The following is a 17320-nucleotide window of genomic DNA, read 5'->3' on the forward strand; positions in this document are numbered from 1 at the left end:
GATACCAAAATTACCATACTCACGTGCCTAGACCCTCGACCATGCTACCAAAAGAATGACCATGCTACCAAAAGAATGACCATGCTACCAAAAGAATGACCATGCTACCAAAAGAATGACCAGGCTACCAAAAGAATGCCCAGGCTACCAAAAGAATGTCCATGCTACCAAAGAATAGGTGACGGAACTGAGTAAGAGTAAGATTTAAGAGAAGTAAGTACGATGAGGGTGGTGTAGAAAAGGAGAGGGAACCGGCCCCCTCACATTGGTGGCAAGACCAAGAATCGGCCCCCTCACATTGGTGGCAGCCCAAGAAAACGCCCCCTCACACGACGACCAGGTGTTCAACAAGGACGAATCTGGTCTTTTTTGGCAAAAGCTCCCTTCCAAGACCTTCATTGTCAAGACTGCCAGCAAGTGTCGGGGCCGGAAGTTGCAGAAGGAGCGCATCACCGTCCTGTTTACCAACCAATGCCTCCGGTACCTGTAAGCTCAAGTTATCGGTGATCCACACAGCATTCAAGCTGCACGCCTACAAGAACATGGACATTACCAAGCTAAATGTCCACTGGCTGACCGCACGTAAGGCGTGGATGTTCTCTACTCTGTCCCTCTCCTGGTTTGATGACTGTTTCGTTCCCGACGTGAAGAAATTCTATGAGCAACAGAATGTTCCATTCAAGATTTTGTTGCTTCTTGACAACGCACCAGGACACTCGTTCCTACTGTTGGATCATATCCCCAACGTAAAAGTGGTCTTCCTTCCTCCCAACACTACGTCATAAATCCAGCCCATGGACCAAGAATTAATCTGCAATGTGAAAGCTGCATTCTCTGCAAAGAAGTTTAAGCTCCTGAACGACTATACCAACACCAAGGATGAGTTGCGTAACCTGGGTGACAACAATAGCAAGAGCGAAGAGGACGAGGAACAACAGTTAGCAGAGCAAGAAGTACTTGTGAAACACTTTTGGAGGAAATTCAACATCAAGAAAGCTGTGGACTTCTTGGTGGAGGCATGGGATCAGCTGTATGTAGCAACGGTTCGTCACACATGGAGACATGTGTTGCAAGGTATCCCAGGTGGGAGGCAGAGTCAATCTGTGACTGGTGAGGTTCAGACTGTTGCAGTAGCAGTGGACCTTGCCAGAGAAGCTGCACAGAGTGTTACAGCTAAAGGCTTCTCCGAGACAACCAACGACGACATTATGGAGGTGATAAGGGATCCTGATGTGACTGCCGACGAGATGTTAGAAGATGATGACGTCAGTGAAGAGGCAGGTGGTGCGTCATCCCAGGAAGAATGCAAGTTATCGCATGGTAATGTAAGGGGTGCCATCGAGTGTGTAGTGAAACTGAAGCTCCTCCTTTCCGACGACCCTGACAATAACCGGTATGAAGTCTTCACTGCCCAGCTGTTGCAGATTATGGACCCCTACATCAAGGTGTATCACGACAACATCAACACTAGCCGTCAACAAAGCATTACCGAGTTCTTCGCCCACAACCCACCACAGCCAGCCCAAGCCAGTGATAGTGACAGAGGCAGAGACAGTGATGGTGACTTTGAGGGATTTGTCAGGGAGGCCCTGATAAGTGTGGATGACAGTGATGATGACTCACCTGAGGGCCAGTAGCCTGCCCTCTGCCTCGGAACAAGCCCCCATTCCCGTACGCCAACCCATCTCTTCTACTAAAGTATATATATATATATATATATATATACATACATATATATATATATATATATATATATATATATATATATATATATATATATATATATATATATATATATATATATATATATATATATATATATATATATATATATATATATATATATATATATATATATATATATATATATATATATATATATATATATATATATATATATATATATATATATATATATATATATTAACATATTACATGTTATATTTTTCTCAGACCTCTAATGACCTTTTGCAGAAGAACAATGAAGTCAATGAGGCTCTGCTGAAGAATATCAACTCTGATGGGGTCATGCACCTGGTGCCGTCCAAGATCCGTGGCACCTTCTTCCTCAGGTCAGGTCAACACTTGTGTAATACAATACATCACCTTCAAAAATTCTTTAGACTAACTTAACCAAACTCATGTTATCTACATTTAGTATAAAACAATTTGTTTTTTACTCAAAGCTGCTATTAAATTATTTATGCATAGTATGAGAAAAATTTGATCTAATAGGAATTAACCTGACCAAACTAAATCAGTCTGCCTCATTCACCAACAGAAGCTGAAACCAATTTACAATATACGTACTGTATATCAGTCAGTACTCCCTTTACAGTCTGATCTTTTTCTTTTGTCCCTCTCTCTTAGAATTAAAAGGCACTAATAAATCACTTCCAATGTAATTAACCTAACCTAAATAGCCTCACTTCAACCAAGCAACTAAGACTGTAACTAATAAGAACAGTAATTTATTATGTTAATAATCCATGCAAATAAAGCACTGCCTTTCTTGCTGGGGAATACAGTACTACACATTACTGTACTGTGTAGTGTGACCTTTATTCTCACAGTACCTGTATGGGTCCAGTTCCTGATGATACAGTAATACAAGAATGATCTCATTGAACTGCTCTCAACTTGTAAATTAGGTTTACTAACAGTGTGTGGCGAACCCAAGGCCTGAGCTGAAAAAAAAAATAAGAAAAGGTCCTGTAGTAGTGTAGCAGAGGAATTGGCTTAAGGTGTGGGAAGTGGTGAGAGTGTAGTGGGGGTCATCTTCTGCAGGAGAATATTCTTTGAAGTTATAAATATGTGTGCTTTAAGTTTTTTTCTTATGGTATCTGCAGCACTCCCATACTGTACTGTGACTTGCATGTTTAGTAACTTTTGTATCGGTACAGTACTTCATGAAAAATTACTGATTCAGTATCATCCCTGCAATACTGCCCCCAAAAAATGATATCATGAACAAAAACAGCTGTTTTCAAATGAAGAGTGTGAATGTCATTTGGAAAAGCTTGTTTTGTGCTACACAGTACCATATGAAAAATTGAGGATGTATATTAGGGCATTAGTATGTTAAATTAACATATTAACTAAATAGAAATATTGTATGTAGGAGCTTATATGTATGGGTATACTGGATATTCCCTAAAGTGTAGTATAACAACTGAAATGCTTTGTAGTTAAAATTTGTGTCACTGTCTTGACAGGTTTTGTGTGTGCTCGGAGCTGACAGAGACTTATGATATTGAAAAGTCCTGGCAGGAAGTTCTCAAACAGACGCAACGTGTACTGCAGCAAAATTAGATCCCTACAACAAGAGAATTAGAGGCCTCCCCCACCATTTTGGGTGAAGAATTAAATGATTTTCTAACAATCTAACTGGAGGCCACCTCAACCATTCCTGCCAAGGAACTAAAGGCTTCCTCAATCATTCCAGAAGAACTAAAGGCTTCTTTAATCATTCCAGAAGAACTAAAGGCTTCCTTAATCATTCCAGAAGAACTAAAGGCTTCTTTAATCATTCCAGAAGAACTAAAGGCTTCCTTAATCATTCCAGAAGAACTAAAGGCCTCCTCAGTCATTCCAGAACTAAAGGCTTCCTCAATTATTCCAGAAGACCGAAAGGCTTCCTTAGTCATTCCAGAAGAACAAAAGGCTTCCTTAGTCATGATATAGATGGCTTTTCAACCTTTCCAGCAGGAAAAACAGTATTCTCCAACTATTTCAAAAGAAGAACCAATGGCCTTCATCCCAAGAGAAGAATTGGAAGCCTCTTCGTCCATCTTGGGTGAGGAACTGGATGCCCTTTCATCCATTCCTTAACAGCTACAGGAGAAAAATTAACAACTTAAACAATTCCAAGAGATCAAGGTGCTTCCTCAACCACCATTGCGGGTGAAGAGTTAAAGTCTTCCTTAACTAATCCAGAAGAACTGGTGCTTCTTTCACATGGTATTAAACTTGAAGCACTGGACCAGATATCTTGTTACTATTTAGCATTTAAAGCTGAACTGTACCAATAACTGTGCAGTATAAAGAATCTTCTTTAGAAAATATATTTCAGCATCACGGAAATACAATACACTGTACAGTATGTATATTAGTTCAACATCTGAAGAAAGAATTTAATGTGATAGAACGTAATTTCGATATCAAAGAAATGCCTTAAAGAGCGAGATAATTTTCTTGTCCACATGATATGATAAATCTGTATTATCTATTTTTGGTAGAATGATGCATGTATGGGCAATCTAATATTAGATTACTAGGAAAGCTTCTCATGAATTATCAACTGACGAAGAAGTTTACAATACTGTATTTTTTGCAGGACATTTTCATGTCTCACTAACCATATGAAAAAGTATGACTTACTGCCTAGGTAAAAAATGCATATAATTTCCTTCCATTAACCAAAATGGCAGTAGAGTACAGTACAGTACTGTACAGTACAGAGTATTCAAAATATCATCCATAATACAATAAAGTACAGTACAGTACATTACTGTATTTTTTTATGTACATGAAGTCAGTTCCCCTTTTGTTTACAGTTCCAGTTCTTCAACTATTTGTGTTTTATTTGTATGAAGAATATATTTTACTTGTTTAAATAATCCTGTTATTCCTTTTGTTGTTCAGCTGTCCAAACTCTTGAGTGCTCCAGTTTTCAGGGAATTCTGTATATCCCTGTGAGGTAGCTGTCAATATTTGGAATTATAGGAAGAATATTTTTGTACACTTTGGTCAGTTACTGTATTTACAGTACATGATTCTTAGATATTGATATTTCCAAAGATGAAGAAATCAAACTTAACAAGAGCATTTTCTCTAGGGGAATTACTGCTATGTTTTGCATTTTACTGTTACCACTTAGGAGGAAATACTATACCGTACTGTACTATACCGGTATGTTTGAATAATTTTACTTACACAATCATTATCATGTCACCTTTTATGCTTGCCTTGTGTCACTCCTCAGTGTCCCTTTCTTTAGTACCGGTATTGATTTGGCCATTGGTCCACCCTATGCAATAGTGAGAGAGAAATAAGGATAAAAAATATTTTATAATTTGTTGATTAAATTATCAATTCTACCATTTATATTTTTATTTTTCTGTTTATGTGTGGTGCAGTACAGTACAGTACAGTATTTTACTGTTTTAATTTACTGTCTATTTTGTAATGTACGATACTGGCCGGAGACGGGACAGCGCATCTGCCCAATGTTTTGTACTCCCGGTATATAAGTTGCCTTGAGGTAAAGTGTTTGTGTAACACAACCACTGAAGGTTTTTGCTGACAGTTGTAGAAGGGGCCAAGATTTGGTTGAGTCTTGATGATTGAGACAAAGCTAAGCGTCACATAGATAAGCGTCGTATTCTGAGGTTGAACAAAAAATTGCTTTACATGGCATCTGCCCCAACTAGAATTGGTCATGCCAAGGGAAGGAGGTCACCCTGATTCTCATTTCTTTCTGCCCTACAATATGGCATCTACTTACAGGTATTGCTTCCATATTTACATGTCCTTTTACTATACAGTATCAGTACTGTATATTGGAAGTACACAGTATGTCCTTTTTTTCTTTAGCACTATTTTGATTGCATTTAATAGAACCAGTAATCATTTCTTTGTCACCTTTATACAGTATATAAGTACTGTACTGTACAATATCTCTGATGCAAGATGGTGTTAAGGAGCTTCCAGGTGTGTTATTAATAATGAGATACATGATCCAATAAGTGCCTCAGAGTACTGGTGCTGAAGCTTCCCCTAACAGTGCCATACTATTACGCATAATTAATAAATAATGGTTGTGAATACAGGGTATTGCATTTCATTTCATTGTGCCCTTTCAGTTATTTATATATATATATATATATATATATATATATATATATATATATATATATATATATATATATATATATATATATATATATATATATATATATATATATATATATATATATATATATATATGATCCATAGAATAAAACCAATTAACTTAAGAAAATTTTGATTTAACAAAAGGGTCGACAATTATCTCAATTACCATTACATTATCAACCCAAATTAAATTTAATAATTAGTGAAAAGTTATAAAACAAAAGCCCATGAAATGATGGGACTAATAATATCAGATTCCAAACAGCTTATGGATAATGGAGGAAAAATTAGAAATGTTTTGAATAAATATCTCTTATCGGTCTTCACTTGAGAAGATTGAAATATGATCCTTGAGGTAGCTACTATCTATGCTAAAGAGATAGTGCCTGCAACTGCCTAGCTTATGAGTATACTACAGACGGGCAGAGGGCGAACTAATTGAAGTGTATAAACATCTCAGAGGGCACTACTCAGTCGAGTGTCCACACCTGGAGCTGTCGGACGCCCGACCCACAAGGGGTCACAGCTCATGATTGAAGAAGCCACAAGTCCAGAAAACTGCGATGGCAAACTTTTTCGGAGTGAGAATTGTGAACTCTTGGAACAACCTGCCAGAGAGTGTTGTGCAGCACCGAGTGTGAGCTGTTTCAAGATCAGACCTGACCAACACTGGAGCAAGTTCAGATACATTCAGGAGCCAATGCATGTCCAGTATTTGCCAACAGTGCATAACAGAGACGTAACTGACAGCCCAAGTGGCTATGAGCCGATCAATGGTGAAGAGGATAAAAGTAAAATAAATTTTGTATACAGGTATTTGAGTACAGTGTAGTGTTTATTAATGATATTAAAAAACAAAGAGATAAACTAAAGCCAAATAAGTCGCCAGATCCTGATGAGATATTTGCTAGAGTATTACACTGTACTTTACCCTCTTTGCCACTGATTGGCTCACGAGGAAGAACTTAATATGCCTTCGGCAATCTTAATTAATACAGGGGGTCCCCAGGGTATGAACGGGTTCCATTCCTGAAGACGTTCGTAAGTCGGATAAGTACGTAAGTTGGAACACATGCTATATGCATACCATACAGTGAGTTCTGCTATAACGCGTGTTTTGATAACGCGAATTTGCTCTAACGCGATTTATGAATTCGGAACAATATTTGTATAACGCGAACGCTTGTTTGCTATAACGCGATTTTTGCTTACTATTTCTCCAATTTTGTGGTATTAACTGTGAATATGGTAAAGAAGAATATCTCCAAAAAGCGTTCTGATGATAGAATTCCCGGTGATTATTGTAAAAGAAAGGATATAACACTTGAAGAGAAGCTCGATGTTATCAACCTCAAAATCACCCTTCTTCCCCATCAAGTTACATTCATATTTTTTCAAAGTAAAGTGTTACATTTACTGTATGATTTCATTATTAGATATGAATGTAACATTTATTTAGACTGTGCTATCCTTTGTGTTAGGCTAACTACTAAATTTTTTCGATTTCGAGTAATCTGCACCTAACCCTATTTTCTCCATAAGCCCTGTTATTTCTATTACGCGATTTTCTATAACACGATATTTTACAAGAACACAATTATCTCGTTATAGCAGAACTACCTGTACTGTACTTACAAAAAAAAATTAAATCCCACTTTATCATAGCATAAGTCCTTATTATTATTATTATTATTATTATTATTATTATTAAATTTTCGACCCCCAGGCCCCGATGTGGGTCAGTAACCTGTGTCCGGGTGGGCTAATCCCCGTACAAAAAAAAATATATATATATATACATAAACAAATCACTTAATTTAAGACAAAGGAAGAAATATAATGACAAAATACAGTAAATGAAAGTAAAAAATAAGTTATCAAGTAATTAAAATGCTGTAAATTTCAAGTTTAACTTCATTCATATCGGCGTTCTTTCATAAGTCAGACGTTTGTCGTGGACCTCCTGTATTTCATCGACTCATTAGAGGATAGCTAATAAAATTTTTTAAAAAATGGAGGCAGATCATTGCTCTCAATCTACCATCTAATCAGCTTAGCATCAACTGTGGGAAAATTATTGGATGCAATACTGTAGTTGCAAATTCAAGGGTAGACCCTGGGGGGGCTCCTGGGACCCCGGACCCCCTTTTCTTCAGAAAATTCCAATACTGTACTTTTTCTTTAGTGCTGTATTGTACTCAGACATTTTTGTATAGTAAAAAGTAATTACTACTGACTTCAGAATATCTCCTAATATCAAGTGCACATGGCTCCAAACTGGCCTCAAAATGCCCATTATATTGGTGTGATATTTTTTAAATATCATTATGGAAAATACTGTAATATTATTATGTTCATTGTTATTTCCTCTTTGAATTGTCAAGTAAAGCTTGGATGTAGCAACCAAGTAATTTATTTACGTCAATTTACTTGACTCACTTCACTACATACGTATCTGGGAATAACACAAAAGCAAATGTTGTAACAATTCAAAGAGGAAACAACAATGAACATAATAATATTACAAATAAATTTCCTCAGAGCCTCTCACATGCAGCCACTGAAGTCACAGTAAATGGACACAAGCTGAAGGCACTAACTGATTCATGTAGTTCTGATAGTTTCGTAAGTGAAAGCACCGCGAAAAAATTAAATCTGACAGTGTATCCATCCGTTAAGGAGATCACTATGGCATCAACGTCATTAAGTATCAGCTCTTCGGGGTTTTCTAATGTAACTTTGGAGCTCAATGGCCAAATGTATCCGTCTACCAGCCTTGGCGTCTTAAAAGACCTGTGTTGTGATCTGCCAAGACTTTCAGAAACAACACAAAAGTCTGACATTCGAGTATGGAGGACATAAACCAGAACTCACAGTTGTTGGTACCAATTCAGTCTGTGCACTCTCGGCAGCTTTGATGGATGAGCCATCGCCTTTTCCAAACCTGCCACCAGAATGTAAACCCATTGCAACCAAATCGAGGCGCTTCAGTAAGGATGACCACCTGTTCATTAAGCAACAAACATCTCACTTACTGTCAGAAGGTTATCATTGAAGCAAGCTCATCTCCATGGCGAACCCAGGTTGTTGTGGTGAAAGATCATCTTAACAAGCACAAGAAGAGACTCTGCATTGACTATTCTCAGACCATTAATCAATATACAGTATGGAACTGCTGTAGATGCTTATCCACTGCCGAGGATAGACATGGTCAATAATCTTGCCAATTACAGAGTGTTTCCTACATTCAACTTGAAAAGGGCTTGTCACTAAGTTCCAATCAAGGAATCTGACAAGAAGTACACAGCTTATGAAGCTGATGGGAGACTATATCAGTTCTGTAGAATACCATTTGGTGTCACAAATGGAGTTGCTGTTTTTCAACGTTTAATGGACAAGCTTGTGGAAGAAGAAAATCTCAAGAATACTTTCCCATACTTGAACAACATTACAATTGCCGGACATACCCAGGCTGAACACGACGAACATCTTCGGAAATTTCTAGAAGTCGCTGAGCGCAGAAACTTGACACTCAATGAATCTAAATCCATAAAATCGGTATCCTCCATCAATGTTCTTGGCTATTGTGTAGGGAGTAGTACCATAATGCCAGACCCTGAGAGGATGTGTCCGCTCCAAGAATTGCCGCCACCAACAAAAGTAGGATCTCTGCAGAGGGCACTGGGAATGTTTGCCAATTATGCCAAATGGATCCCCAATTTCTCAGACATGATTCAACCTTTGGTAAGAAGTAAGACGTTCCCACGGGGCGAAGCAGCCTTGACAGCATTTGAACTCTTAAAAAAGCGACTTGTGGATGCAACTCTACGATCTGTCAATGAGGATCTGCCATTTGTAGTGGAGTGCGATGCCTCATTAGTAGCTATTTCAGCAGTCTTGAACCAAGGTGGCCGTTCTGTTGCATTCATGTCCAGGACTTTGCAGGGTAGTGAGCTACATTATCCAGCTGTAGAGAAAGAGGATACTGCCATTATAGAGGCAGTGCGTACATGGAGCCATTTCCTATAGGGTTGCCATATCTGAACATTCAAAAAAGAGGACGTTCCCGAAGACATCCTGCCCCGGCACACACTTTGGCGCTATGTAACCTTGATGCAGCTGTGACCATTTTATATGCTCTGGAAAAGTACAACAAATCGTAAGCACTAGCTGTGGCAACAAGCGACAAACCTACAACAAAGACTAAGATCAATCACTGTCACTCCGGTCACCGTCATAGTTGTCAACAACACGTAAATAATATAGCGAAAGTGGCTAGATTATGGTTGAAAATTGCTAAAATGCCTTTAATGCAGGACAAGAAAAAAAAACGCAAGTGTAAAAAAAGCCATAAGAAAAAATGGTATGCTTTCAACAATTAATTTATGGCTGTAATAGCACTAAATTTTTTTTTATAATAATGCATGTGGCTGAAGAACAAGGAAAAGCAGTACATAGTGTAGGAATTCGTGGTATAATGTTGTCTAGCACTCAGGATGGATGGAAACTCTAAGGTGGTTTTCTTGTATAATATAAGTTATATGATAGACAGTCTGGTGCTGGAGGTGCCGTGTGGTGAGGAGCTGCTCAGTAGAGACGTTCGGTGAGTAGCGTGTTGAAGGAGGTAGATGTGCAGGAGCTTCGTTAGAGAAGATGTTGCCTGTTGCTGGCCTCCTGGTTGAATGAATGCTGGACAGCGTGGAGCTTGCTGGAGGAGGTGTTGCGTGTTCAAGAAGAATGCCAGAATGAGAGCTGGTTGGTGAGGAAGCTCAGAGAAGGACAGCTGGTGGGTCGCCATGTTTGCTGGCGGGAGCGAGGACCGCCAGGCAGGCGAGGAGAAGCGAGGGCCGCCAGGCAGCGGCGGAGGAGGAGGTGTTGCTTGTTCAAGAAGAGAGACCAGAATGAGAGAGCTGGTTGGTGAGGACGCTCAGAGAAGGACAGCTGGTGGGTCGCCATGCTCGCTGGCGGGAGCGAGGACCGCCAGGCAGGCGGAGGAGAGGCGAGGGCCGCCAGGCAGCGGCGGAGGAGGAGGTGTTTGCGGTTGTAGGAAGAGAGGCTAGAATGAATCTCAATGGAGAGACAGAGCTTATATACCCAGCAGCCGTGAGTCCTCTATGAGTCATGTTGGGAAACCCAAGAAAGTCGCCGGTCTTTGGTTCGCTAAGTTAGGTTACGGTATCTGCTGTCGCCGCTTGGTTGCTAGGGAAGGTGGTAGCAGCTGGTGGCTGTGGCTAACGCAGTTGTAGGTTGTAGGAGACGTCCACTACAATACCCCTTCCTCCAGGCGTAGGAGACTTGTTGTCTGTAGAGTTGCTTAGCACATGTGAGGTAGACGGGCGGTGCATGCCTCATGTGAGACAACGGCGATGGTGTGAATGAGCCGATCGCTGAAATACAACTGTCTAGATAACACTATCTGTGGGAGAAGGAGAAAAAAGGGTGTGTGGAGGCGATGAATGTTGTGCTTCCCTCATGACAGGTACAGGGTAGTCAGATGCGCCTGCTGGGTGTGTGTGGGCCTGGGTCAGGAGCAGGGGCTGGCCAGCAGAAGATTAGGGCTCGTGACAGCAGCTGGGTCCACGACAGCAGCAGGTGCAGGACATTAGCAGGGAGTACCTGAGGGAGAAAAGAGGGGTGGTGTGTGTGGTCCGACCAGGAACAGAGGTCACACACGGTGGCACCGGTTACTGCTGGGCCGGGTCGCGTCTGAGGCAGGACAGGTGTGCTGGGGTCAGGATGTGGTGCTAGAGGCAGAAGAGGAGCTGGTGTCTGCTTAGAGTAGCAGAGCTGCTTCTGTGTGGATAAGCCATTCTTCTATGCTGCTGGAAGACTGGGAGCGTGATCAGTGTCTCCTCCATCCTGTGTGAGTGCTAATCTCCGGGAGTCACCATTTGTAGGAGTTCGGTATAATGTTGTCTAGCACTCAGATGGATGGAAACTCTAAGGTGGTTTTGTATAATATAAGTTATATAGACAGTCTGGTGCTGGAGGTGCCGTGTGGTGAGGAGCTGCTCAGTAGAGACGTTCGGTGAGTAGCGTGTTGAAGGAGGTAAATGTGCAGGAGCTTCGTTAGAGAAGATGTTGCCTGTTGCTGTCCTCCTGGTTGAATGAATGCTGGACAGCGTGGAGCTTGCTGGATGAGGTGTTGCATGTTCAAGAAGAATGTCAGAATGAGAGCTGGTTGGTGAGGAAGCTCAGAGGACAGCTGGTGGGTCGCCATGCTTGCTGGCAGGAGCGAGGACCGCCAGGCAGGCGAGGAGAAGAGGCCGCCAGGCAGCGGGAGGAGGTGTTGCGTGTTGTAGAAGAGAGGCCAGAATGAATCTCAATGGAGAGACAGAGCTTATATACCCAGCAGCCGTGAGTCCTCTATGAGTCATGTTGGGAAAACCCGAGAAAGTCGCCGGTCTTTGGTTCGTTGCTGATACGGTAACATCTGCTGTCGCCGCTCGGCTGGTTGCTAGGGAAGGCGGTAGCAGCTGGTGGCTGTGGCTATGCAGTTGTAGGCAGTTGTAGGGGAGACGTCCACTACAATAGCACTGCAGGCTAGCCCAAAATGCTAGCAGCTAAGTTGACAATACCGTACAGGCGTACACGTGACTTATTAGCTGACGAAATCTGAACGAGATCTCTACTGTTCCCCCTGTAGGGTTTCGTGATATTATGTTGTCTAGCACTCAGGATGGATGGAAACTCTAAGGTGGTGGTTTTCTTATATAATATAAGTTATATGGTAGACAATCTGGTGCTGGAGGTGCTGTGTGGTGAGGAGCTGCTCAGTAGACACGTTAACTGAAATGGCGTGTTGGTAGATGTGCAGGAGGTTCGTTAGAAGTGTTGCTGGCCTCCAGGTTGAATGAAGCGGCACAGCGAGGAGCTTGCTTGGAGGAGGTGTTGCGTGTTCAGGAACCGAGAGCAGAATGAATCTCAATTGAGAGACAGCTTATATACACAGCCGCCGGAAGTAACCGTGGGAAGTCGCCGGTTTCTCGACCGTTGCTGGGATCTGATAGTAGCTGGTGGCTGGTTGCTAGGATACTGTGGCATCTGGTGACGCCCCTGGGCCGCTCGTTTGGTTGCTAGGGAAGACGTAGCAGGTGGCTGGTTGCTGGATACTGTGGCATTGGAATCGGCTATGCAGTTGAGGGAGACGTCCACTACACCCCCCTCTCTCACAGTCTCTCTCTCTCTCGTCATTATAGTTTCATATTTCTTTCCGTGGAGAAAATGATGGAAGTTGAAATTCCGGACTTTTGAAGAATTTTTAAAATTACTTCCGAATGAAGATTTCGAGACCTAAATGGAGGACATGTCCGGGAAAGTACGGACGTATGGCAACCCTAATTTCCTAGCCACACGTCATTTTGTGCTGCTCACTGACCAACGCTCTGTAGCATTTATGCTGGACAGCAGAAGGCGAACTAAAATAAAGATTAATAAAATACAAGAATGTAGATGATGCGATATCATACTGTATGATATCACATCATCTACAATCTATCACATTCAAATACTCGATATAGCAGGCGTAAGCACCCACACAGTGATGCGTATGATTCAAACTCATAGACTACATTTTGTATTCATTATTTTCCAAACTTTATTGTGTAGAAGAATTTGAATTAATTAAACATGGCCTCCTTGTTTTCCCAAGAAACACGTTCTGTGACAGTGAGGTTGTGGGGGTATGAGATATTGGTTCACACTCAGGATGGGATGGAGAAAGGAAACTCACAATGTGTTCACTGTATACATATTGTATTGGATGTACAATGTAGCTTGTTGCTGGGTAGGTAGCATGGTAATAAGCGTTGAGTAGAAGAAGCTGGGTGGTGAGGGTGCCCAGAGTGAGTCACGTTGGCTGAGGGACCAAGGTCGCTGGCAGGTGCGGCACCCCACGGCTGGCGCGAGGAGGTGTTGCTTGCTGGTGTCACTGAGTAGAAAGAGACTGGTCACAGCGGTGTCAGGCCTTATAAGGCGGGGGTAGGCGTGGGTAGATAGTTGACCCCCGCTCCGTGGGCGGCGCTGAAGGCATAGGCTGGGGAATTCGAGAAGGTTCGGTGCTTATAGGGGAGGAATCCACTACAAGTGAACTTCAACAACTTAAATTTTCACAGTTGTCTCTTCATGAGAAAGTTGCTATTAAGACGAGAGGCCGTCCCTCACCCGATATTCAATAATCTCAGCCAGGAATAAGCAACAGTAAGAGGTATATTCGTAGCTTTCATTCAGAGTGGTACCAAAGGAAAAATTGGCTCTGTGGTTGTGAAGTAAAAAATACATTATTTTGTTTTTCGTGTTTGTTGTTTGGAATTGGAAGTGATGTAGGTAAATTTGCAGTCACACCGTTCACTTTTAGGAAGTAAAAATACATTTTTCTATTGTATTTGTGTGTGTTTAGACCGAATATGACCTTCATTTTTGGCGGAAATTAGCCGTTTTTTTGCGATTTTTTTTCTCGTTTGACGTTTTCCGAAAAAAAGTGGCTAAGCGACTAAAAACTACACAAAAAACACTAGAAAAACCAAAACCTAACCTAACTTAACTGACTCTCACTATATAATGGAATCACCTATTTCTTACCTTATTGGCCTGGTTCTTGTTCGTCGTTGCATTCTGGGATTCTTACCCAACGTCACATGTGTTGGTCTTAGTACATTCCGTCTTGCTCTTAGTACACTTTATTGAGGTTGAAAGAACACTATACGATCGAAAAAATGCTATAGTTTCTACGTTTTTTTCCCAAAAAACTCGCAATCAGCTCCATATACTTTAAGTGACATCCATCCCAGACTTCCATGGTCGGAACTGAACTTGAATTTCAAAATATGAGACCCAAAATAAAACTCGATTTTGATTGGGCCAAATATACTCTGAATTAGCAAAAACGCTTTTGATTGGCCGCGTGTACGGGTACGCATGGCGTCATGATTTATGAAGGAGACGCGAGACAGCAGTGTTGGGTGAGAGGCAGACGATAATGGCGGGAAATAATGGAAGAAAATAGAAATTTATTTGGAAAAGCTGTCTCCGTTATTATACATTTCCGCCGGTAATGTAATAGATGAAAATTATCTTCTAATTAGACGTCTTATTCGAATATGATAATAGATTAGTGGTAGGAATGAACGGTGTGTAAACGCAATAATACCGGGTGTAACTTGGACAAAAGACGGCTTTAGAAATAGAAACAAAATGAAAGAAAAAACAAGAAATCATGAAAAGTCAAAGAAGGATATTGAAAGCGTGGTTTCACTATCACTTTCCAAGGCTGTAAACAATAAAAGAAAAACATAGTGAAGCCTATAGACTTTCGTTAATGAGCATAACAGAGGAAGGTTACCAAGAACAGTGAAATTTTATCAAGATAATAGACTTCTGCATTACATTTTGTAAGAAACTTTTGAATTTCCTTTTACGTGGACATGATGAAAAAAGATGATTCAGTAAATCCAGGTGTGATACAGGGGATTAATAAATTTTTGCATCTAAATTCGACCCAGACTTTGAACTAATTTAGAAACAAGTACAGTCTGCACAAGATATACTGCTGTAGATATACCATGATGAGATAAAAGAGATTAAAGAAACTTCATTTAAGCTGTCTTGGCTGATGACACAACAGATGTTTCAGAACACCTCAAATGGTAATTGTTCTGCAGTACGTGCTGAATAAGAAGGAAATATTTGGAAGCGTTTGAGGATTCTTTATTCCAGAAAAATCAAACTGTAGATGGCATATCAAAATGTATTCTGAGAGCAGTTAGATAGTATCCTTCAAGGAAATAGACAAAACTGATAAGCTCAGACATTTGATGGTTCAAATGTCGCAGAAACAAAAAAAAGCCCCGTTCAGGCAAAAATAAAAAGCAGTTTATAATAATGCACATTTCATTCACTGTTATATGCGCACCAACTGAATCTGATAATGAAGAAATGCAGCAAGCATTACGAGGACTCAGAAATATATTTCTCTAACATTTTTCTCAAGATCACCACAACGTACTGTATCATTCTCAATAAGCATATGAACGTCAGCATTCGCGCCCATCCTCTACAACGTGGAACTTTAACATACGGACCATAGACAAAAGTTCATGAAAATTTACAACCTTTAAAAAGCTGCCTTGCTGAAATCCAGTCGACGGTAAATGCAGATCAAGAAGCCATTTCAGAAGCAACAATTTTACTACTGAATAATGAAAATTCATGTTCTGATTTGAACTTTTCGTAGATCATACCTCATGTTGAAGTAATTTACAACCCAATGCAGTCTCGAGAAATTGATGTGTTTAAAATGCATGAATACATAACAAATTTAAAACTGCTGTTTTGAAATAATAAACTCGAGGAAATATAGCGAGAATCCTTCAAAAGACGCTCTGGCTGAAGCAAAGTATGTGACTGCATATGTGTTGATATGGTGGAGATGGTCTTTCACTAAACAATTAGTAGCTGCTAAATTATTCAACAGAAAGCATCATAGCTTTAAAAATAAACTGCCTACAGAAGAATGGATTGACCATAGAAGCATATCCATGATTGACAAAAGAAAATTTTGAAACTGAACTTAGGTATTCTACAGTAAGGTCCGATATGCATGAATGTGCAGGTTAATTGTACTGCTGAGAATTTATCTTGGAAAATAATTTGAATGTGGTGTTGTTCTGGTGAGATTACAGAAACTGATAAAATCACTCATGACAATTCCTATGACTACCTCGGAAACTGAACGCTGCTTTTCAACATTAAAAAGAATAAAAACTTTCTGAGAGCACTATGAATCAGGAAAGGCTAAATACACTTACCAATGATTTCCTTGGAAAAATTTCTTTAACAGTCATCTAAACATCAATGAAAAAATTTGTTGACCTTTTCATCAAAAAAACAAAGAAAGAATGATTTTATTTTTAAATAAATTTGGATCAAGCTAGACTGGAAATATTTATCTGTAGAGTATTAAATGTTTTTTGTATTTTTATATCATACTTTTCGTATTTTATTATACTTAATATTATATATATATATATATATATATATATATATATATATATATATATATATATATATATATATATATATATATATATATATATATATATATATATATATATATATATATATATATATATATATATATATATATATATATATATATATATATATATATATATATATATATATATATATATATACCAACTGTATTTCTGTGTGTGTCTTATACAATATTAAAACAATTCTTAAAAAGCATTTGGCTGTTCAACATTTCCTGCATCTACTTTCACTGAAATCCACAATGGACTCTGCCATCCTGGAGTGACTCGGCTCCTAAACTTTGTGAGATCAAAAAACCTCCCATACTCAACAGAAGATGTAAAAAGAACATGTGCAGCTAGCAAAGTCTGCGCAGAATTGAAGCCCCAGTTCT

At 39.8% G+C, this 17320-nt stretch overlaps 1 protein-coding gene across 1 annotated transcript in view; it reads left to right on the forward strand.

Annotated features, from left to right (window-relative positions):
• The window catches only part of LOC121860753 (aromatic-L-amino-acid decarboxylase-like), a 48170-nt gene extending 42340 nt beyond the window's left edge, over positions 1-5830 (forward strand). Inside the window, exons 14-15 of the mRNA XM_042358098.1 lie at positions 1975-2072; positions 3216-5830. Of these exons, the coding sequence (XP_042214032.1) occupies positions 1975-2072; positions 3216-3312 (195 nt within the window). The 3' untranslated portion in view covers positions 3313-5830. The remainder of the gene's footprint in view (positions 1-1974; positions 2073-3215) is intronic.
• Positions 5831-17320: the final 11490 nt, after the last annotated feature.

Source organism: Homarus americanus, unplaced genomic scaffold, assembly GCF_018991925.1.
Source record: "Homarus americanus isolate GMGI-L3 unplaced genomic scaffold, GMGI_Hamer_2.0 scaffold23617, whole genome shotgun sequence".
NCBI lineage: Eukaryota > Metazoa > Arthropoda > Malacostraca > Decapoda > Nephropidae > Homarus > Homarus americanus.